The sequence below is a fragment of the Capricornis sumatraensis genome, chromosome 2 (assembly GCF_032405125.1).
Source record: "Capricornis sumatraensis isolate serow.1 chromosome 2, serow.2, whole genome shotgun sequence".
Taxonomy (NCBI): Eukaryota; Metazoa; Chordata; class Mammalia; order Artiodactyla; family Bovidae; genus Capricornis; species Capricornis sumatraensis.
The window spans coordinates 210,183,641-210,206,812 of NC_091070.1; the positions used below are offsets into that span (position 1 = coordinate 210,183,641).

The following is a 23,172-nucleotide window of genomic DNA, read 5'->3' on the forward strand; positions in this document are numbered from 1 at the left end:
GTGGCAGAGTAGAAAACAAAACAAAACCTTTAACTCAATCCCTGTTCTGATGATCTCATGAGAAACGAGGGAACCAATGAAAGAATGAATGAGAAAGGATTTTGAAAAGTCACTGTTACCTCATCAGCCCCATGACTTCAGAGAATCTGAACCCTCCACCCACACAAGTAGTACCTGAGGCTCCTGAGGGGTTAGTTCAGCTAAAGGGCCAGCTGCTTTTTCACTAGCCTAAATGAATCTGGTTGGCAATGCTTCTTCAGGGACAGATAGGGCACGGCCTTTCATCCTTCCCCTAAACAGCCCCACTCCAGTACCTATCCTGGGCCCAGTCCAGCCAACATTTTCCTAGATATAGGTTCCAGAGTCCTCTCGGAGTATCAGAGTAGCTTCTAGAAGCCCCAGAAAAGTGAAGTTGGCTATGCACAGTGATTTACACAGCAACCTGCTTCCCAGCTTCCTATTTCCAGGTCAATCCTCATGGGTGATCAGACTCAGCAGCAAGATTACCTTGGTTATTACAACACTCAGTCACATCTGCTTGGACCTGAGCCTGCTGTTAACACAGCAAGGCAATAGAGCTCTCTCACTGGCCAAGTAATTCAGCCTATAAGAGCCCAGCTCCAGTGGTGTTTCATTCTGGAGACAGGTGCCCTCCCTCAAAAAGAGAACTGTCTTTCCTACCCATATTGTCCAAGGGCGTGACAAGGTCGAACTGCCGCCTCTGAGGAAGGTGATAGTTCTATCTCTTGTAAAGGCTGAAGGGAAGCTTAGGGTGGGTGCGCAGTAAAAACAGACAAAAAGGCAAGAGCAACCTTTCCTGCTTATCCTGGAATCCATAAACATCTTAGATAACACTTTCAAGGCGAGGACTGCCTCTCTAGAGAACAGTCATCTTGCCAGAACTCTACCAGCCCACAAGTACACACATAACCAGTGCCATACCTGCACACAGTTCTGGAAAAATCAATCAAAGCCTCACTGCCAGCTACTGTGTATGTCAAAGGCCCCTTCGCCCTTCCTGGTTATCCCAACACATACCAAGTAGTACTTCTTGCTTTTGGGTGTGTACTCGGGGTCCCATTCCTCCTCCCGGCTTCTCTTCTGAAAATCATTGTTGCTGCTGTTGTTGTTGTTACCAGAATAGTTGCCTCTGCCCCAGCCTCTTCCTCTGGCTCGAAACTGCTATGGCAATAAACGGGGAAAGGAACAAAGGGTCCATGTAAGGAATGGAGAAAAACAACTCCTTGTCTTCTATTCAAATACTTTTCTGCTGTCCTCTAGTCAATATGCTGGTTAAGTGGTTTTTACCTATTCCCTTTCTGTTTATCTGAAGTCTATAGCCCAGACAGGGGACAATGCCATAAGGGCCTTCCTACATACAGCAGGAGTTAAAACAAGTGAGGAATTTCAGACCAGAAGCCCTAAGAGGCTTTCTGGGTAAGTGATTATGAACAGGGAAAAAAAAAAAAATTAAAAATGGAAAGCCTGGGGAATGGGAAACCACAGATTCTAGGGTCTACTGACCTAATCACCTGTATCAAGGGCAACAAAATAAATGTTCTGATAAGCACATAATTAGAATTAGCAGGAGAAAGGGCTTAAAGAAAGGGCGGGGGCAGAGTCTTACAAAGGTTCCGCGGGCTCTGCCTCCTCTCTCACTTGGGCCCACGAAGTCTTTGGTCCCCAGCCTTGACTTGTCGAAGCCCGTGGTGCTCTCCTCCCTCTCCTCGGGCTCTTCCGTGTACTCCTCTGCTTTGTAGGAGTGGGACGACTGGGAGGAGGACGACGACGACCTGGACCGGTCTCGCGCTCTCCGGTGCTTCCTGTGGACACACAAGCGGTCTCTGGGTACAGTCCTTGTCTGCGGGCTCGTGAGTAAGGAGCACAGGGCAATCAAGAGTGTCTGTGATGAGAACACTTAAGACAACCCGGAAAACCAACTCACCCTCAACACACCCACCCAGAGAACTGGGGAGCTTCCTCCCAATTCTCTCAGCCATGTTCACTGACATATCTATGTCTGAGCCTGTGATAAACATGGGACACACACACAGGAGGAGGGACAAAACACAGTCCATGCATGGCCTCTGGAAGCTCAGTCTAATACGCGTGCATGAACTGGAAAGACAAAAGGAGACACACACTGTCATGAGAGCCAGAGAGGGTCTGGTGCTAGGCGAGCCTTTACATTACCATCTGTTTCAACTTTATGTTAGCTTTATTTCTCATGCAAGACTACGACCTGTCTTTGGGAGGCTGTTCTAAAGATCGAAAAAACAATGTGCTTAAACACTCTACACTGACACAGCACGCATATAATAAATGGCAATTATGATTTCAGTACTATTTTCCCCATCTTAGAGACAGGAGGTACAGGTGACAGAACTAGGTAGATTTGGATTCAAACCTAGCACTAATTATACCAATACTCCACAAACCACTGTACTCTTCCCACTTTCCACTGCGCTCAAACAGGTTTAGGTCATTAAGCCTAGGATCTGGCGGAACTCTTCCTAGAGTTATTTCCCATCCGTCCCTTCATCTGGAGGAAATTACAGAGCAGGGGCAAATTAGAGTAATACAGTGAGTCACTGTATACATACTCGAGGTTGGGGCCAGTCCTGCTATGTGGTAGTGGAGGAGGGTATCAGCCACCTCTAAGGTGGCAGAACAGCCAGCTCCCAGGAGTACAGGACTTACAGGGAGAAGCCAGCCAAGTGTTAGTAACCTATCATTACCCTCCTCCATTATGAAAACCACCTTGCCAACCCCCCACCCCCACAGCTACCCCAACCCCCAAACATTTGAGAAGATGAAAAACAAATATTTGAATCCTACTGGCTCTAAGTTATTCTCATTGGATTCTTGTAACTCAAATGTTTGACTCCTAGAAATCAGCACTATTTCAAGAGATTTTCAAAAATAAGACTCCAAAAATCCTGATTTGAGTCCCAACACTGCCTTTTATTAGTTGTGTGATCCTGGTATGCAATTCTTCAACCATATGAGAAAGAGTTTTTGCATACAGTGAAAACAGTGGCAGAATTACCATTTTTCTTCTTGCCCCAATCACAAAATACTAGAGTTGCAAGAAACTTGATTAAGGTTACACAGCAAGTCAGAGGCAGTGGCATATGTCCCAGGGAAACAAATCAGGATCAATAATCCAAGTCCAGGCCTGAAAGGCCTGAAGGGTCCTACTCCCTTTCCACCAGAGAAGACTACTGTCCACCAGCTTCCATTTCCTGTTGAGGATGATCAGATCCTCTATCTGTGGATAGCCCTGAAAGCTGTTAGGGCTCATAATGCATATGTTAACTGAGCGGAAGGGTAGACAAAGAAAAACAGAAGATATGAGCTTACTTTTCTTTCAAACAGGCAAAAGGGATAGTCTACTAACTGTCTCGCTTATTTCGAAGGATTGTTATCAAAAAATGGATATAAAAGTGCTTGCCAGCTAAAGTTCAGGAACACAAAGCAGTGCTGCTTCCCACAGGAAGGCGTGGGGTTTCAATTCTGCAACTTTTAATGCGCATGACTGAAAAGTCATGGAACGTTCAAAAATGTAAATAGAGACAAGACCTTGGCATAAATGCTGCCTTATGAAGTTCAACAATGCTACCTTTGTTTTAAAGAATATTTGGAACACCTCTCTTGGAAGTGCCTGTGAAACTAGTTTAAAAGGCATTTAAGATCAACAAGCTTGTCCTATCTAGTTCTGCCCTGTTTCTCTGGCCAAACAGTTTTTACTTGAAAACAACTTTGAGCCATTTTAAAACATAAAATGTTTTAAAAATAAAATACTTTAAAATCTAACCTTTGCCAAGATGATTTGTGATGAGAAAGGACATGTCAAAGAACATGTCCAAAACAAAAGCAAAAGAAATTCCCATGATTCTCCACACTGTCCCTATAGCCAAATCAACTGCCTGTCTCCCAGGAGGCCTCCTTTGGACAAGGATTATGTCCATTTTCATTCAAAAGTTCTATTTTTCATCTAGGGAACTTAATTGACAGTTAAAAGAAACTACGCAAAATCGTCCCTAATTGTTCTCCAGTGTGCAGGGTCTGCCATAGAGTCTGATGAGGGGCAGACAAAGGAGTCCACTCAGGAGGCTGAATGAGGCAACAGACAAGGGTTTACGTACTTCTGCTTCTTTGATCCTTTATGAGTTTTCTCTGTTTTCTCAGCTGATCGCTCCCTTGAGTGGCTTGAGTCTCGGGAATCCACTGATTCTCTTGATTTACCTCGTTTAAGATCTCTCTCTTTATGTTTTTTACGACGTTCAATATCAAGGCGGAGATCGACAGGATCATCTTTGTATTTTCCCTCAGCCTGCCAAGAGAAATCAAAATTAAGGTTTTTGGGATTCAGGACTACAAACTCAACCACCCCACAAACTGTGGTTTCTATTCCAATGGAGTGGTACAGAGGAAGCACTGGGAATGTGAGGCACCTCGCCCAACTCAGGAGGGGTACAGGATGTTCCACCAAGTCACTTCATGAGGATCCCTAGAGAGCCCAAACCAATTCTCTAGAATAATGATGATAACCTTCTGCGTATGCTACATACATACACACACAAACACACAAACACACACACACACACACACACACACACACACTTCACTATTTCCCTCTGTGGTCCAGCAATGACTTTGGCTAGCTGAAAAGCTGAGAAGGCCTAAATTAACTCTGGAAGGTGTTTGGTTAGGCTGGCTTAGGCTTAGTCACCAGTAGGAGTGGAAATGCTGTCATCATTCCCCTACCTACACTGTGGCAGCTACCCTGGACCTATCCTCTATTTGGAATTACCTCTCAGTACTGAGTCCAAGCCTTCCAAAATGTTATTTATATCAACAGATTTCTCTAGAGAAGGCATATCGAAAACCATAATAAAGAATTCATAAAGTTGACAATACCAAGTCAAAGTTTCTTTTGAAAAGAATAATGAGAAAACATTTTCTCACTAAATTTCTACAAGTGTAACCTATCACAGTATGTGGTGCAGAGACAGAGTGAGCCCAGCAACAACAGCGGCCTCCTACCCTAAACTATCAGGCAAAGGGCTTTCAACAGCTCTTGAGAAACTCAGTGAAAGCAGAGGAGCAAGGTGTTTTCAGGCATATTATACACTAAGATTTGTCTCATGGAAGCAAAACCTCCCTAGGGACTTCTCTGGCAGACCAGTGGTTAAGACTGTGCTTTCACTGCAGGGGATGTGGGTCAAGCCCTGCTCAGGGAACTAAGACCACACAAGCTGTGTGGTGTGACCAAAACACAACCAACAACAAACCTCTCTAAAAAGAGGAAGGGATATGCAGTTCGCTCTGTATTAACATTCACTTACACAACTAAGCTTTTTGTTGAAATAATGAAGTTTTAATTAACAAGAATGGTAGGTGGTAACTTGGTTTATTTTATTGCATGCTTTTCTTTTGAGAAGGAAATGGGGCCTCTGCACCCTCCAAAGACCAAAAAAGAGAGCAGTACAGCTGCAGTTCCCTTAGTGCACAGAGCATCTCTAATGAATAGGCTTTGTGGGGCAGAGAGGATGACATCTCTCCCGATGTTTCAAAACCCTGTGTTTCACATGGTTAGTGCCAAGCTGGTGGGTACTTGGAGGAAAGGGGGAATGGGAGAGAAGACAGACTGTGCAAGAGTGCCTCTCATCACATTCAACCAACAAGACAAGCCTATTTGGAAAACTTGAAAATTACTATTTTTAGAAACAGTTTCAGCAACATTGGAAGAGTCATCTCCATAGGAATTAAATTTCAATCTAATCTCTATAGGGTCCCTATGTGGGAACTGATGGTCAATAAATACTAAGATTTTTAAGAACTCAAATCTAGTACTTCTAGTAACAGACTGCACACAAGCTTTAATCTCTTAATAACAGTGTTTACGTGCACATCATTACACATGTAGCTGGGCTATCAAAGCAATGTTTAGCTTTAAAGTAACAGTAATCAACAGATGATAGATATGGCACAATGTTAGGCAAAAAATCTGGACTAGCCGCTTAAAACAGTCTATTCAGTTAAGATATGAAAACTTCACTCTCCTCTGACATGCATGTCTTTTTGAAATCATGGTTGGAAATAGCGCATGTATATAGTTGATTTGATAATACTTACAAGCAGAAAAATATCACAAAAAGTTTCTTCTCTCATCATGGGCACTTGTTCCAAAACTCCTCTCTTTTTTTTCTCAAGCTCACCTCAATAGACTTTGGGGTCATTTACCATATTCTAACCACTTCACAAAGGTTGTTGATACATTTAATAAAAATTAACCCTTTGTAGTTCATTTTTAGAATTATGCCCATCCTTAAAAGAAAAACACAAACTTAAGTAGAGAGTAATTTAAACAAACACATTTCTGACAAGTTCATGCCCAACGCACTCATTTTGTTGGAATTACTGATCAAAGCAACAGTTCACCTTGTAGCCAGGTTCCCGGGGACTTTTCATTTCGTCATGAGCCAAACCATGTTTTCTGAATGTACTGGGGGAAATGTCTATCCTCCTAAAATTATAAACACAAAAGTTGTTTAACATTCCATAGTGTGAATATAGCGTTTTAGTTCATAAGTGAAGTAGCAGAAATACAGGCATTCCTTTTTATTATACTTACCTTGTTTATATACTTACACTCTCCCATAGCTATGTATGCACAGGCACACATGCACATGTACACACACACACTTTCTCTCTCCCAACTTTCCAAATCCAAACAGAAGGAACTTCATATTCCACCCAGTACCGTACGGTCAAGAAAACAGACTCACCTATAGCCTTACTTATAATCTTAAATTCACATCAAGACTATCTATGCCCTGCTAACTTCAAAAAGCAGTTTTCACCTTGGGAACTGAAATATAATGGTCCATTATTCACCAATATGATAAAGTCTAAGTGAGAAACGAGCGCCTGGCGTGACACACATCCCCAAAGACCCTAAATCCAAGACTATCACAAACATGGTCCTCTTACCTACTGCAAAGGTTCAATCAAAGTTTAAGGCCAACTACATTTCTAGACAAAGTCCCTATTTGCTGAATAAATTCCCACAACCAGATGTTTAAACCTCTGGGCTTTTTAAACCCTTTGACATAATTCTGTAAGTTCTTCTATCTTCATCCCCCACTTGCTGCAGATTCTCCCAGAGGAAAAACCAGTATATGAAATACATGGGATGCTTCAAGAAACATTTACTTTATGTAAAGAAAGCTCACTGTGACCTTGGGTTATCATTTGCAAACTGCTCCTGCAACTCTCAAGAACACAAGGGTTCTTTTAAATCAAAAAGGGCTGTTTTGCTCAAGCCCAAAAGGAGAAACATGGTCATCAAAGCATGCCCTTCCACTACAAATCACTACTATCCTAGACTATGGAGAGCGTTACCTTAAATTCTGCTATTATACCTAACAAGTGGCAAAAACAAGTTTATTCTCTGGTGAGCAGTCTTTTGGGCTTCCCTCATAGCTCAGTTGGTAAGCAATCCACCTGCAATGCTGGAGACCCCGGTTCAATCCCTGGGTTGGGAAGATCCCCTGGAGAAGGGAAAGGCTACCCATTTCAGTATTCTGGCCTGGAGAATTCCAAGGACTGTAGAGTCCATGAGGTCACAAAAGGTCAGACACAACTGAGCGATTCTCCCTGAGCAGTCTTTTATGATCACCTCCAGTGTAGGCCAAGGTCCTCACCTGTGAATCTCTGGGCTTTTCTTGTTTTTAGCTGCCTCCTGTTCACTTCCTCTCTTTAGATATTTAGTAAAGCGTTCATGCAATGTCATTCCGGAGGACCCAAAGTGATGCTCTGTGGGGAATCAAAGAAAAATATGTCAAGCTGTTAAAGGGAGACCCAACATTCAAATCCCTCTGCATGGATGAAACTGCAGCCACAGATATGTGAATGAACTGGCCAAATCCATATAACAAACATACTGTGAAAAGTAAGGAAAATTAGCTGGTTCAGAGACAATCCAATGTTAAGCACTGGATTGCCATGGTAGGACACGGATACAAAGTACTATTCTATGTATCAAGAGCACCAACTCCCCCTAAGTTTCAGTTTCAGATCAAACCGTAACTGGCCCAAACCCAGCTTCTAGATCACATTCCTCAGTCTGTCCACCTCCATTTGCCCAGAAGATGGCAGAATAATGTGGGACAAGTTCTATAAGATGCTGCTAGAGGTATCTACCTATTAAGACAGGACAAATCAGATGGGCTGGGAAAGCCACTTTCCATACTCCCCCTTTTCAAGCAATTTAAATCTTCACATGAAGGATTTCACCTAGCCTCAGGATCCCAGGTTATTACTAGTACTTTCACAATGTTCAGCTTTCTGATCAGAACATGGAAATTTATCCCTAGGAGACATTTTCTTCAAACCAGCCCCTAGGTTTAAAGGCCCTCTCGATGAAATAAAGGTCCCCAACAGACTCCCTCATGTCTCATCCTTCTGCTTGTTAGGAAGCTAAGCATGTAGAAAGGGAACCTGAGCAGGCTGGGGTCAGGACTCACCTTTAACATGGTGAACAATGGTCACTATATGCTGGGCAAACAGCTCTGAGGGGCTCCGCTGAGACTGAGCTGACTGTATGTGCTGGAAAATGGATCGAAATTCCTGCTCCTTTTTGTTGCTATGAACTAGATCCCGACAAAGCTTTCGTTCCTGAGCCAATAAGCCACTGGGTCTGAAAAATAAACACAGGGTGGCCCAATGTAACAAGATACATAGAAAGTCAGAACATTTAAGTCCTAAAAATGCAAGCATACTTTTGAGAGAAGTGAATTTATCTGCAAAGTTCCTTTTTAAATTCCTAGCAAAGTACAAAGAACCTCAAGGCACGTAACTGTGGAAAAAGGCATTTCATCCCTTGGAGTTTAATAGAAACAAATGGGCAGGATGAAGGATTAAACCTCAGTGATTCTGTTCTGGAGGTGGTGGTGGTGGTGGTGGGGTGGTCTCTGCTGATTTTAACACATGACAAACAGTAAGGAATCTTACAGGGCCACTCAGTAAAGTGACACAATGCAGCAAGAGTGCGATGTAGCTAGACTGCTCAGCAGACTTCCAACTGGCTGTGCAACTTTCACACCAGGTGAAAAGCAGCCTGGGCCTCACAACTCTTTCCTGAAGTTCTCAAACCCCGCACCCCAGCCCCAACTTTCAAACCATTATATTATTTGATGAAGGCCTGATGTAATACACATTGTGACTTAGCTAAAAATGAAAAAATGGATCCTGCATGGCTCCACAGGCAAAGACACCCTCAGCACATTAGGAAGACAATAGACAGGAGTGGAATGGGGAGAGGCTGTATGATGTGATGAATGCAGTGCAGGAGAGAAGCAGAGGCGACCCAGCACCAAGCCAGCCAGCCACTCCAGACTAAAGACGCTTTGCGACACTTCCCCGAACACGCGATTACTGTGATGCACACTTCTCCCACGAAAACAGGGAGACACAAGAGTATTCACACTGAAAATGAGACAGTGGGAGAAATACAGGAGGGGTTTGTCCTCGTTCTAGAACAACCTTATGGAGAGAGGTTAGGCTAAAGCCCTGAGGATCAAGATGGACTACATCTCACCTTGCAAGGTCCTCATCAAAAGAGTCCATCCGGACATTGACTTGGGCCTCTCGGGTGATGGAAAAGGAAGACTTCCCTGTGGGAAAGTCTCCTTTGGCTCCTAGCTTCTCTCGGCTCTCAGAAGTCTTTCTTGAGGGAGGTGAAGAGCTCTTCTCCTGGACTGCTTTGTATGCAGTCACTCGGAAATTCTTTTCAGGCACAAATCCCCTGTGCCCACTTTCACTTCTCTTGGATCCTCCTCGCTCCTCCTTTTTGGATCTCTCTGAAAAGGATTCCTCCTCCAACTCCTCCGTCTTTCTCTGCTTTTCCTTCCCTGGAGGTGCGTACACCAGGCCCTCCCATTTGCCTGACTTCTCCTCCTCCTGGTTTTTGCTTGCACCTGCTATGACTTTTGACATGAATTTGGGTTCATCATCAAACTCAGATTCCTTCCTTCCTTTAGCCTTGTCTTTATCTTGATCATCCATCTCCTCCTTGTGGAAGTCAGCCATCTTCTTCTCAAAGTCATCTCGAAGCTTATACCTTTTGGGAGACTGGCTACCCCGAAAAGGCTTCTCAGTATCAGTTTTGGGAGCAAATGAATCAGATTTCATTTTTGTATCACCCAATCCCGCATCAGAGAAGCTCCCTTTCTCTTTCATTTTCTCTTTGTCAGTATTTGTTTGTTTCTGTTCCTTATCTTTTCCATTTTCTGTCTTCTGTTCATCTAGATACCTAGTTATGAAAACACAAGGGAGACACACAAGAGACTTAAACAACCTGATCCAAAATAAAACAGCACCATATGGTCTTAGGTTTTTGACTCTCTAACAAGCATGACTTGTGGATTCCAGTGTTGCCAAAGGTGTCTTGATTACTTTTTTGGTAATTTCTGAAAAACTGCTCTTCACAGGTTTATGAACTTACCATTTAAAAGATAAATAAATGTTCTGTGGAGTTGTATATTACAAAAACAAGCAAAAAGAAAATAGCAAAGGCAATTTTTAGGATACTAAAAAACAAAAACCTACTTACCTGTAAGTGGTCTAGGAAAAAAAAAATTAAGGTCTTATCCAACCTTCACTCAAGTCACTTAAAATCTGCTTTCAGCAAAGTTAACATAGAATGTTCAACCTTGGACTGTTTCGCTTTTATACAACTCACGTTTGGAAATACAAGTCTCAAAAGAGACTTCAAATTTGCTTCAAGTCACCTAGAAGACCTAAGTATGAAATATACTGTGAACACAAATAAAAACAAAATACATGTTAATTGGGGGAGGGGGCAAAATTCATCCCACTCAATTCTTATGGAAAAGCAGAGTTCATGCCCAAGTGTTCTAATAAGATTCACAGTCCTGGCAAGGAACAAAAACCTGTATTTTAAAGCAGACTTACTGAAGGCTGGGAAGTACAGGTTCTGAACATCTTATCTGTACCATATATGGGAAAAGTCTAATCAAATTACAGTTGCATTAATATGGCAAAAAAAAAAAAAAAGAACCAAAAAAGGAACCAAAGGGACAGCAGGGCATCAAAGAAAAAGCTAATAAGAGAAAAAGGGGGAGTTGCGGGCAGGAGGGGCACCTGCTCCGTAGGTCCCTCTTGACAACGTGGTCCCAATGCAACTTCCCTGTTATGTTTCTGCCATCCCAATGCATACAACCACACAAAACAAAGACTCGTGCTCCAACTCACCGTGTCCCTCAGGGTAGAAAAACAGAAGCACTATTATGTCCTCTCCTAACATGCAGCCTGCTTGGCTTCTACTGGAACATACACCCACCTTGTGCTTTTATAACAAGGTCTTCCTGGACTAAGCCTTGGACTTTCCCATTCTGCCCAGTCTCCTCAACTGCAGGGTGGGAGGGTGCAGCTCTTCACCATGATGGGCGGGTGCAGATCGATCATAGAAGATGGTGGATCTTAGAGGGTCTAACAGCGCCAATAGCCATTCATTTTGGTAAAGACCACATTTTTTTGATAGCTGACCCACAAATCTCTATTGTTCTCTGGCTTACACTGGTAGAATCCAAGGCAAACTTTAAATGTGAAAACATCATTGCAGAGTAATCTAGAATTTGTGCTGCAATACAAATTCAGGAAGGTAGGAAAACCAGAGTTAAGCTAAAGGTTTCCTTGAATGATGCTTTCAAACTGGCGAAATGAAACTTTAGGAAATGGGAATTACCTTATTACTATTAATCAGAGCTCTAAGGATCACATTACAACTAAATTGCCAGCTGGTGAGATAAAAACAGAAAGGGGAAAATGAGGTACTTGCCTCTTTGTATAAGCTGCTCCTCCTGAAGCACCAGCCTCCTCCTTCTGAGATGAGCCATATGTTGAACCAGTGGCTGGTGGACTCTTACCCACAGGACTCTTTTTGGATGGGCTCAAGGACCCTGAACCATGGTCAAACTGACCTTGGTGAGTCCCACCCTGGTACCCAGCACCACTCTGCAGAGTTGAGCCCATCTGGGATGTGCTGGAAAGTGGAGGGCTAGGTTTTGGCACAGGGCTAGGACGAGGTGATCGCCGCCTCACCACCACAGACTGGAGGGGGCTTTTGAGAGCTGGGCTTCGCTCCCGGGGACTCAGCTCAGACACCCCTGAGGCCCGTGATGCAGAACCAGCACTGTATGTGGTGGCATCTGGCCACGGCTTTGAGCTCTCAGATGCTTTTGGGTCTTGAGAGGTGCCTCCAGAGAAGGGCTGCTCCTTGGCCTCATCTCCCTGGTTATCACCAGCAGCCTGGGACGGCCGGCTATCCTTGGAAGAGGACTTTTTCTCCTTCGCAGACTTGCGCTTAGAAGATTCAACTCGGCTGTGGTTGGAGGAAGAACGAGAGGACGAGGAACGCCTTGACCTATCAGAGGAAGATTTATCGGAGTTTCTGGAGTGGCTCCTGGACCTTGGTGATGGGGACCTTCTCTTTGGAGACCGGGATCGGGAACGGCCCCGACGAGGACTGTATGCTTGCCGGTAATTCTGCCAATTTGAGCGGTAGTTTCCATAGCCTCCTCGGTTATACTGGCCCCATGGATAAAAGCCTCTGTTGCGCCCACGGAAATAATAGGGCCTTCTATAGCCTCTGTTGTGACCTCGGAAATCTCGATTCTGATATACTCTTGGGTGATTTCTCTCTCTGTTATGAGCTGGAGAATATGATCTGGAACGAGACCTAGAACTGAAAGAGGGGCAGGGGACGGAGAAAAGTTTGAATTTTTGACACAAGCATTTTTATTCAAGAAAAACCTGCCAACAAAGAGGTAAAGCCCTACTCTTATGTATCATTTATTTTCAAACAAAAGGTACAAACTTTAATAGTTAATCCTACTCTTATGGCCACATTAAGTACAAAAATTAAAAAATCACTTTAACAAACCAGACACTGAGATGACTCATTAATGCTACTGTAGCACATTCTACATGGCAATATATTTCTACAGTGACTGAAGGAATATAAAAATGCTCTCAATGTACTAAACATTTTAATATAGTATACTAATTAGTTTCACAGGCGCATGTACTAAACATTTTAATATAGTATACTAATTAGTTTCACAGGCGCAGAGGATTTTACAGATACATCCCCACATCACTGGAGGAGAGGACGAACTGCAAGTTGTGGTACCCAGAGAGTTAAGTCTTCAGGTCCCCTGACCTCACTCGGTTTATTCCCTATCCCACCCACCTCTGTCTGTGCAGGGCTAATTTCTTGGCTTCCACCAAGATTTGGGTTTGTGAAATACAGCTGCGACATGTCTAAACCAAAGAACACTTAAATAGGGACTGAGAGAATGCATCTGTTCAAAGCTTAAAAAAAATTTCAACTGATATCAGATCAACAAACCAAGCAAATATTGTTGCTTTTTTAAACTGGGAATCTGGAAATGGTCTCACTCTCTAGAAGGTCAAGTTTCTATGGCTGAACTACAAGGTCTTCCATAGGTGCCACAAGAGGGCACCATCTGACCATAACACACCCAAGCACACAACATGGCCGCCAAGAAAACTACAAACACCCCCACACCTGCACATCTGTCAGGCCAGTGCTCTTCCTCATTTAACAATACAGAACTCTGAGTTAGCAAAGGCCCATTTCCAGAACTATAGGGACTAACTATAGAGTCATCTAACTCTGTAAAAATAACATGTTCACTATTAAGTGGATTTTTGGAGCAGGCTCTGTCCACTCCATGCATCAACCTGATATTGCAGTACCTCCAGGAACTGGGGTGGGATGATATTAGATATTTACAAATGCCAGACTTATCTATGACAAGGAGGTCTGTTTCCATCAAAAACCCAAAAGCTGTACTTGTTGGTATAGGAATCTACTGGGCTTCTTCAATACCACTTATTGTGTCAACTATAATATAGAGCATTAATTGGTCACTACTCCTAAGTATTAACAGTTACCTAGAAATACGTAAAAAAAATAGAAAACTCCCCCCAAATTTTCTTTATATACAGAATAAAAACCCTTCAGTTCATAAGCAGGCCTTCTCATATCAGACCTAATTGGAACCATAGCTTTTTATCTGTTTGCTTGTAAGTTTTATAAATAACTCCACTTAGCAATGTGACAGGTTTTAACAACTAAATAAAATGTTATGTTTAGAAAGAAACTTGGGAGATAAAATAGGATGGGTTTTCCACTACCCACTGTGTTCAGGTTCTTTATCTATCCCAAGAACAAGACCTGGTAAAGATGCAGCAAACTGCTGGCTGTTAATGGTTGCTATTTAAGTATGATTTTAAAAACAACAACAACAACAACTTACCTTTCACACTTTTCATTCGAAAACAGTAACAATACAAGAAAGAAGAAGGGAGAAGCAGACGCGGCTATGAAACTGAATATGACCCGATTTAAGGCTATACTTGAGGTAGGTGATGACCACCAGCACTGAGGAGGGTTTAATTCATGCTCCCATCCTCACAGGCTACTGCTGCTTCTGTCACCAATTATTAGTGAGGGCCCTGCGGCACACTGCATCCAAAACCCGCAGTCACTGCACAGATGCAGGAACATGAGTCTCTGCAGATTGCAAATGAAGTTATTTAGAAGTCACTTAAAAGGATACAGTCTGTGAAATATAAGGAAACAACCAATTTTCTCCAGTTCTGTAGAACTCAGCAGTTAAGTTAAATTAAAGACATGGTTTCTCAAACTCTCTGGATAGTATACTTTCCTTATAGAAGAGGGGAAACAAAAGAAAAACATGAAACAGATAAGCCAGAAATAAAAACTGAACATCCAGTGGCAAATTTATCTGTTTCTAAAAAACAGAGAAGTCAGACTAGAATTAAATATAAAAACATTTTTCTAGTAAAGATATTCCTCCAAAATAATCTTCCAGGCATTAAGACAGCACATAGAGTGGCTCCAGACCTACCCCAAAACATACTGCCTGCCTAAGATATCTTTCCCTCATTTACCAAGTTGATGGCCATGCCAAATGATATGTGCAATAAGGAGACGCGATCTGTCTGAAAACCAGTTATCACCAACCAATACTGCAGAGTTGGTGAGCATTCTTCATTTTGGTTTATGTCAGTTCAATTCTTTCTCTCAGTTTCAGTTGTACAGACTCTTCTTTTTGGACCAATTACTTAGTCTCCATTTATTAAATTAACTTTTAAAATTACCTGTAGAACCAAATGAGCTAAAACTGAGTTAAACAGTCCAGATCAACAGAATCTGGGTGTAAGGTGGAGTTCACTAGCAGTCCCTGCTTAGTCTTATGGCCTTGTTAGCAACTTCCTGAGGTAAATATATTCAGTGGATTTTCCCTCTTTCTTGGGGGGTAGGGGGGCAGTGTAAGAAAATGCGATGGAACTTTACTTTTAGAGATTCTAACACAATTAGGCAACAGACACTCTATCTAGCACAAAGCCTGATATAATAAAAGTATGTGCCCAAGAAATATGGGAGAGAAAAACAAAGCTAAGACTACTGCTGCTGCTGCTAAGTCACTTCAGTTGTATCCGACTCTGTGTGACCCCCGAGACGGCAGCCCACCAGGCTCCCCTGTCCCTGGGATTCTCCAGGCAAGAACACTGGAATAGGTTGCCATTTCCTTCTCCAATGCATAAAAGTAAAAAGTGAAAGTGAAGTCGCTCAGTCGTGTCAGACTCTTAGCGACCTATGGACTGCAGCCTACCAGGCTCCTCCGTCCATGGGATTTTCCAGGCAAGAGTACTGCAGTGGGGTGCCACTGCCTTCTCCAAAGCTAAGACTGGTGACCCTCAAAACATAATGTTATTATTATTTTTTTAATGGAGGGTCTCTTTTGAAGGAGAGACCCAGAGTTTGAAACTTCCTACTCTACACTATATGGAAGTCATCACGTTTGCACACCTACTTTTTGTTCAATCTCTACTCTGAAATTAATTTTCAAACACGCTTCTCAGAGATTCCATTTAAGAATTAACTTGTTCTCATTGGGAAGGTGAGGGTAGGGGAGAATTCTACCAATGTGAGGACATTCATCTAAAATAATCAGCAGGGGCTCCAAGTGGGAAAACTGAGAATCATGTCCTTGCCTGTTGCGACTCTGACAAAAAGAATGATTTTGGTGTTTAAATATTTAAATGACCAATATTTCTCTAACACACATATAGAAACTTACATTTATTAAAAGGTTCTTACCCACTCACAAAATAAGATTAAGTTTTAAAGAATGAAAAATAGCCCATAGAGGATTCATGTTGATGTGTGGCAGAACCAATACAATATTGTAAAGTAATTAGCCTTCAATTAAAATAAGTAAATTTAAGTTAAAAAAAAAAAAAAGACGCTGGAAGTTTGGCATCCTATTCCAAGACACAGCTGAAATAAGGAAATAATCCAACTAAAGGTGTAGAAATTAATTAAAGTATATTGGTGATAAATTCAAAAGTATTTGCACATTTAGTCAGGCAAAATGATGCCTACAATAGTGACTTTTAGGTAGTTTTAAGATGAGTTTTACTAAATAGATGCAGCTTGTTAGTAAGTGGCATATCAGGTGTATGTAAGTGACTACTGATTAGTTTTTTAAGGTTTATTTTAGTGGGTTATGGTTTCTTTTTCTTGCAATGTTGATTGTACTATTACTCTTCTTAGCTATCTTTTCTTTGGTAATGATGCAACTAAACTTTGGCCCAGGCCTCCAAAAATACTTCAGTGAAAAACAATCTGGTACAGAGATTTGAAGCAAGTAGCTTTAAAAAAATATTCTTTCTTTCAAAGTAGAGGAAAAACAGTATCTGCTGGCAGGAAAGAAAAGGAATTAGGCCAACTGCATGGCAATCAAAGCTGATTTAGAGTTGTAGTGTTTGAAGAGACCTGGAATATCTTACAGCCCAACATTTCACCTCAAACTAATGCCCTACCTCCACTTGACACTCACAGAAAGAGTCTAACAAAAGATCTTCAGAGACTCGCACGGACAAACCAATGATGATCTCATTATACAGTCATACCCCCTTACCTCAGCCTGCGCTTCCTTGAACGAGAGACAGAGCGACTTCGGGATCGAGACTTCGAAAACGAACGAGAACGAGATCTTGATGCAGATCTTGATCGAGAAGAGCGAGATCCAGACTTAGATTTGTTTGTTTTTGACATCTCTGAAGAAAGGGTCACTTTTCAATTATACCTAAGAATCAAACAAATGAGTGAGCCTCTTCGCAAACCCAAATTTCTGTGAACACTTAGAAACAAAAAAGATGAAATGACTGCTTTAGAGAGGAGGGAGAGGGTGAGATGTATGGAGTAACATGGAAATTTGTAATACCATATGTAAAATAGATAGCCAATGGTAATCTGCTATATGACTCATGGAACTCAAACAGGGACTCAGTGATAATCTTCTAGAAGGGTGGGAGGGAGATGGGAAGGAGGTTCAGGATGGAGGGGACACGGGTGTACCAATGGCTAATTCTTATTATTTCCCTACTTCCTGGACCTTGAAGCCATGAGGCATATCCTTAATATTTAATTCAAAGGAAAAGGTTTAAAATGTAAGAGACTATTCTCAAATATTGTAATGCCACAACAGAATGTAGTACACCATGTAAAATACAGGACATTAATCCATAAACACAGGAATAAAGCAATTTATAGGAGAAGAACCATTAACTTTCTTTTAGCCTGTCACCACCTTCAACAGCCAACCTTCTTTCGGGGTCACCTTCCCATGAAAAAAACACAAAATTGTCTTTTCTTTTTTTCAAAGATCATAAAGCTAGTTAATAGCCAAACCAGGTAAGAACTACAGGACCTAATTCTGTCACACCTCACTGCTTAACAAAAGATTCTTTATGTGAAGGGAAAATAATAACTGATGAACATCTCAGCCTTCTCTCTCAGATTTTTTGTTATTCAGATCCCCGCTCAAAAGCTATCTATCCAGAGGCCTGCCCTGGCCACCCAATCAAAAGCCATTTTCCAAGGTCTAGTCCAATATCTTGTTTTGTTCTTCAGAGCATTCAATCTAGGACTTAAAACTTATTTACTTTGCACTTGTTTACTTTGCTTTCCATCTGTACCCAAGTAGAATGCAAGCTCCCACTGGCATAAATCTCTTATTTACTGATGGATCCTCAATGCCCAGAACAGCAGACACTTAAACAATATTTTTATTAACTTATCCTCAAGGAGAGTATCATTACATCCGTTTTTACAGATGAGGATACTGAGCACATAAAAGAAGGTAACTAACTTGCCCAAGGCACACAGCTGTAAGTGGCACGGCTGGGATTTGAACCCAGGTGAGCTGGCTCCAAACTAGTGTTCTTTAACTACCATTGTATTATACTGTCTTGCCAGAGACTTGTGGGACGAATACATGATTCCAAGTCTCCACTCCTACGGAGTTCAGGATCTGGTAAAGAGAGCAAGACAGAGACAAACTGAAAGGCAGTATTTGTTTATAATTACTACATTCAAGTTTTAGATTTGAATTTTAAGAACTTTTAGAAAGGCAAAGAAGTCCAGGAAGCTTCTACAGCTCTAGTTCATAGGGATTATAACCATAATAATCTCAAAACACATGATTTAGAAGAGGACTGAGAAACGTCTAGGAAGCCAAAGACAAAGGGTGATGAGTAAGAGATTGCTAAATGAGGATACCAAAGGCCTACATCTAGATCCTGCCAAAAGGATCAAACTGTTACATGCTCTAGCAAGGTCAAAGATGTTCAGTTTGGAGCCAATTTTCGCCAGCAGAGTCACTGTACAAAGCCAAGGTGGAAGGATGAGTTATTTGGGGATATAGGGTGGAGGTGTAAATAAGCAACTTACAAAAACTGAATATTGAAAACACATTGTTTTTCTGGCTGGCCTTAAGTATATTTTGGGATTCTTTGGGTTCATCCCTGCTCAATGGCTTTTTTCTGTTACAAGTCTAGGGAAATCTTTGCCTAGTAACTTCTGTCCAATTTCCAATTTTAGCTTAGGCTAGAAATAAAAATCCTTTTAGCTCACATTTACACAACAGGTGGACAATATAAGACTTTAAAAGAAAAGGGAGGGAATTCCCTGGTGATCCAGTGGTTAGGACTCTGTACTTTCACTGCTAAGAGTGCAGGTTCAATCACTGGTCATGGAACTAAGATCCTGCAAGCCGTGCTACGTGGCCAAAAACAAAAATTAAAAAAGAAAGAAAAAAGGAGATGGGGGAACAAGTTAGTAAAGCAGGAAATATTCATTTCCACTCCCAGACCCTGGAAAATTAAGACATTTTCATTAACAGGAAAAGAAAAGTTGTCACTTAAATACAAACAGAGCCAAATTTAACAGTTTCATATATATTAAACTTACTAGAGTTGACAAGTATATTCAAGAGTCACTTATTGTGACACTACCTTCACTTTCAGAACTCTTTTAATGTGAGCTGAAATTAAAACACCACTACCCCTGAGAGTTAAGAGAAATAACTCTGGATGATACAAAACCAGAGCTGGAAACAGATCAAATGAATACCTTAACTCATTCACGAGAACTCTTGAAAGTGGACAATGATAAATTAAAACAGACTTGGTCTTTGCCTCCATGGAACTTACAATCTAGAGTTGCAGATAGACAATAAACAAGTGAGCAAGCAAAAACGTAATTCTGGCAAGTACTAGGAAGGTGGCAAAAAAAAAGCATAAATATGTGCAAATTTATAAAGTGTGGTAGCAAGAGACTCGGGTTCAACCCCTGGGTCGGGAAGGTCCCCTAGAGTAGGATATGGCAACCTACTGCAGTATTCTTGGGGAAAATTTCATGGACAGAGGAGCTTGGCGAGCTACAGTCTAGGGGGTTGCAGAGAGTCTACCGTTAACTGAGCACATACGCAGAGTGACTTATTCAGGTAGGATGGTCCAGAGACAGCAGCTAAGCTGTCACCTGAAGACTATGAAAGAACAAGTCACATAAAAAAGGGAAAGATCCAAAAGATTGAGAAGTCTTTTCTCTCGATACACATGAACAGATATAAAACACAAATATTTCAGTGCAAGGCAGGGACAACCATATCTAAAGCTATCTGATCAAATTACTAAAATTCATTCAAAACAACTCTGTTTTAATTTTTAAGACTTTTTAAATGTCACTGCCATTACACATAGGTTTTCCCATTTCTAACATTTCTTCCATGTCTATGCTCTAAAAATATTATGGAGAGTGAGACAGACAAATACCACCTTGGAAAACAACTTAGCACTTTTTACATGTTACAAGCATTTAGCATTTGGTTTCTGTTCAAATTAAAACTTCTTCCAAAGGAGATTTTGTTTCTTCAGCAATGCCTACTCTTCTTTAACATGTAGTTTCATTTAGAGTAAGACAGCCACGTTCCCACACCAGCAATATAAAAGAATCCAACTACTGAACAAGCAGTGACCAGCACACTAGCAGGCAGAAACACGGGACACAGTTCCTAAACTCCTAAGTTAAGGGCTGGTATGATCCAAATATCCTCGAACTTTCCAAGATCCTTCAGATGACGAGGTTTCCTATCCACATCATCACCCTATTTGCCACAGAATCAAGTAGTTTGTCCTCCTTCATTGGGATACTGAAAACTATTCAGACACTATTAATGCATCCTAAGACTGCTCATTCTGGCAGCCACACCACATGCTGATTCAGAGTGAGATGAGTCACTAGGGCCCTCAAGTTCTTTCTCATAAACCCTCCTCAGCTGCAAAATGTCCTCCTCCTCCATCTTGTACTGACACTACTGTTGTTCCATGCCCCCCTCTTTTCAATTTAAAACCCAGGTGCAGAATTCAAACAGCCTTCTGAAATCATTTCAGATACAATCCTGTCACTTGGAGCAAGGGTTTATCTTATAAACTGTTTTGCAGAGCCACCTGAGAGGACAGTTTCCAGACCCATCACTCTTTTTGAAACACAAGCATTCACCACCAAACCACTTGTCTTTGCAAGAACAGATACATTTCACTTAAAGCAAAAGTCTTAAGGTATATAATTACATGGCTTCTATATCATTAAAAACACAGATTTTGAGACTTCCCTAGTGGTCCAGTGGCTAAGATTCCATGCTCGCAATGCAGGGGACCTGGGTTTGATCCCTAGTCAGAGACTACAACTCATATGCCGCAACTAAGACCCAGCACTGCCAAATAAAAAAAAAATTTTTAATGAAGAGTCTATTTTTTACCTCCAAGCAAAAAGAGTAATATTGACAGCAAGGGCCAAAGAAAGCTTCTCTACATTAAAGACTCTCACAGATAAGAAAGAATTCAATTATTCCTTCCCCCTCCTCATGCTGGATTGTTAAGTTTCTTCTTAACTGTCCCTAGTGATTATGCCAGCACTGTGCTTGGCACATGGTAAATGTCTGCTGAATTCACCAGAAGGAACATCCTGGGAGTATTTAATACTGTTTGCCCCATGTTTGGAACATTGTGGATAGGTTTCACTGGGCAGGAGACTGAGTTCCTAATACTAAGCAGTGCCAAATATAACCTCTCAACAGGCCGCCCCAGAGCTTCAACCTTCACAGCCCTAAACGGTCGAGCTACATATAAACCATGCAACTATTCTTCAATCCATAAATACTAGGTTTATATTCCAAAAGATCCTTCTTAGAAAAGATTTAACTGCTTATTTTCTTTCACAGAAAGATTTACTACTAATCAAGCAAATAAAAATGGAAGGCAAACATACTATAACCTGAAAACAAAACAAGAACGTAAAACAGACCTGTAGCCTTCCTAGTATGTAAAACCAATTCAGAACTAAGTCCTTTAAAGCTCTCTGAACCCATGAAAGGATGCAGGAATTGTGTTGGGCCAGGGAACTAATGTACATGGCTAACAGACTGCTGTCTGAATATCTGCATCTGTTTTCAACGACTCCCTTGCCATACTTAATGTCTGTACAGGCCTTTGCTGGGCAAACCACTTTTTCCCATTCTCTCATTTTCAATAATATCAAACTTAATACCTCACAGCATATTCCATTTAATCGAGAATCTTGTGTAGCTTAAAGAGCATATTCACAGCATTTCTCATCTCATCTCTCACTTCAGTATCACATCACAACCAATCTAAAATCAAACGAAGTACTGGTATTCTGATGAACACCAACCTCTTCTAGCACCACCTGCTTTCCCTGCAGCAATTAAGCACACACAGTTGCCTCTCATTTTAAGTTATGAGAATATATTAGTATCGTGAAACTAACATCACTAATTATCACTCCAAGGACTCACAACTAACTCAAGAAAGGAGTGTTACACAGGAACATTTACTTTAATCTGGTTAATTTAGGTCACAGGACACAAACAAGACCTAAGCCTAGAGAATTTCAGGACAGAATCAATAAGCGCCATCCTCTAAAAGTAAACCAACAGTCAAAACAATGGATAAAAACAATCAGCTATGGAAATCTTTCCAAGAAACAGCTTTCCAAATAGAAATGCAAAAATCTTGGCATAAGATCTAGAATCCCTTTAAGGTAAGTCTCTAATTTTAAGATGTGAAACTCCGTAAGATACATACTATGACATGAGTTTATAAAAAAAGAAGTTTTTAGTAATGAATGAATATGGATGGGAAACTGAAACATGGGAATCTGCATCTTCTTGTAATTCAGAGAAAGAAAAGGCTATGCTTTAATGACCCATACCATACATACATACTTTTAGGCCAAGCCATGCCGCTCATGGGATCTTAGTTCCGCAACCAGGGATTGAACCCAGGCCCTCAGCAGAGACAGTGCATAGTCCTAACCAATGGACCACCGGGGAAGTCCCCATAGTAATAATTCAAAGAAAAAATATCTATCTAAAAGTCGGGGGACCATAGAGTTCAAACCTAGAAGTTAGCATACAGTGTACAGACCAACAGAGATTTCTGTCCTGCTCTGGGGGTTGGGGGTGTATATGTGAGTGCTCAACTGCCCAGTCATGTCCAACTCTTTAGACCTGTAGCCCACCAGGCCCTCTGTCCAGGGGATTATCCAGGCAATAATACTGGAGTAGACTGCCATTTCCTTCTTCAGGGGGATCTTCTTGATCCAGGGATCAAACCCTCATCTCCTGCATTGGCAGGCAGATCCTTTACCACTAAGCCACC

At 41.5% G+C, this 23,172-nt stretch overlaps 1 protein-coding gene across 2 annotated transcripts in view; it reads right to left on the reverse strand.

Moving 5' to 3' along the window:
• The window catches only part of THRAP3 (thyroid hormone receptor associated protein 3), a 68,769-nt gene that overhangs the window by 2,161 nt on the left and 43,436 nt on the right, over positions 1 to 23,172 (reverse strand). The window contains exons 3-11 of one of the 2 annotated variants that reach the window (XM_068963918.1): positions 17,070 to 17,237; positions 11,870 to 12,775; positions 9,608 to 10,321; positions 8,535 to 8,707; positions 7,713 to 7,824; positions 6,448 to 6,532; positions 4,149 to 4,336; positions 1,628 to 1,823; positions 1,039 to 1,179 (exon numbers count right to left, since the gene is read on the reverse strand). In XM_068963918.1, coding sequence (XP_068820019.1) covers positions 1,039 to 1,179; positions 1,628 to 1,823; positions 4,149 to 4,336; positions 6,448 to 6,532; positions 7,713 to 7,824; positions 8,535 to 8,707; positions 9,608 to 10,321; positions 11,870 to 12,775; positions 17,070 to 17,206 — 2,652 coding nt within the window. In that variant the 5' untranslated portion in view covers positions 17,207 to 17,237. Of the gene's footprint in view, positions 1 to 1,038; positions 1,183 to 1,627; positions 1,824 to 4,148; positions 4,337 to 6,447; positions 6,533 to 7,712; positions 7,825 to 8,534; positions 8,708 to 9,607; positions 10,322 to 11,869; positions 12,776 to 17,069; positions 17,238 to 23,172 lie in introns of both variants that reach the window. The other variant, XM_068963917.1, reaches the window with a different exon arrangement.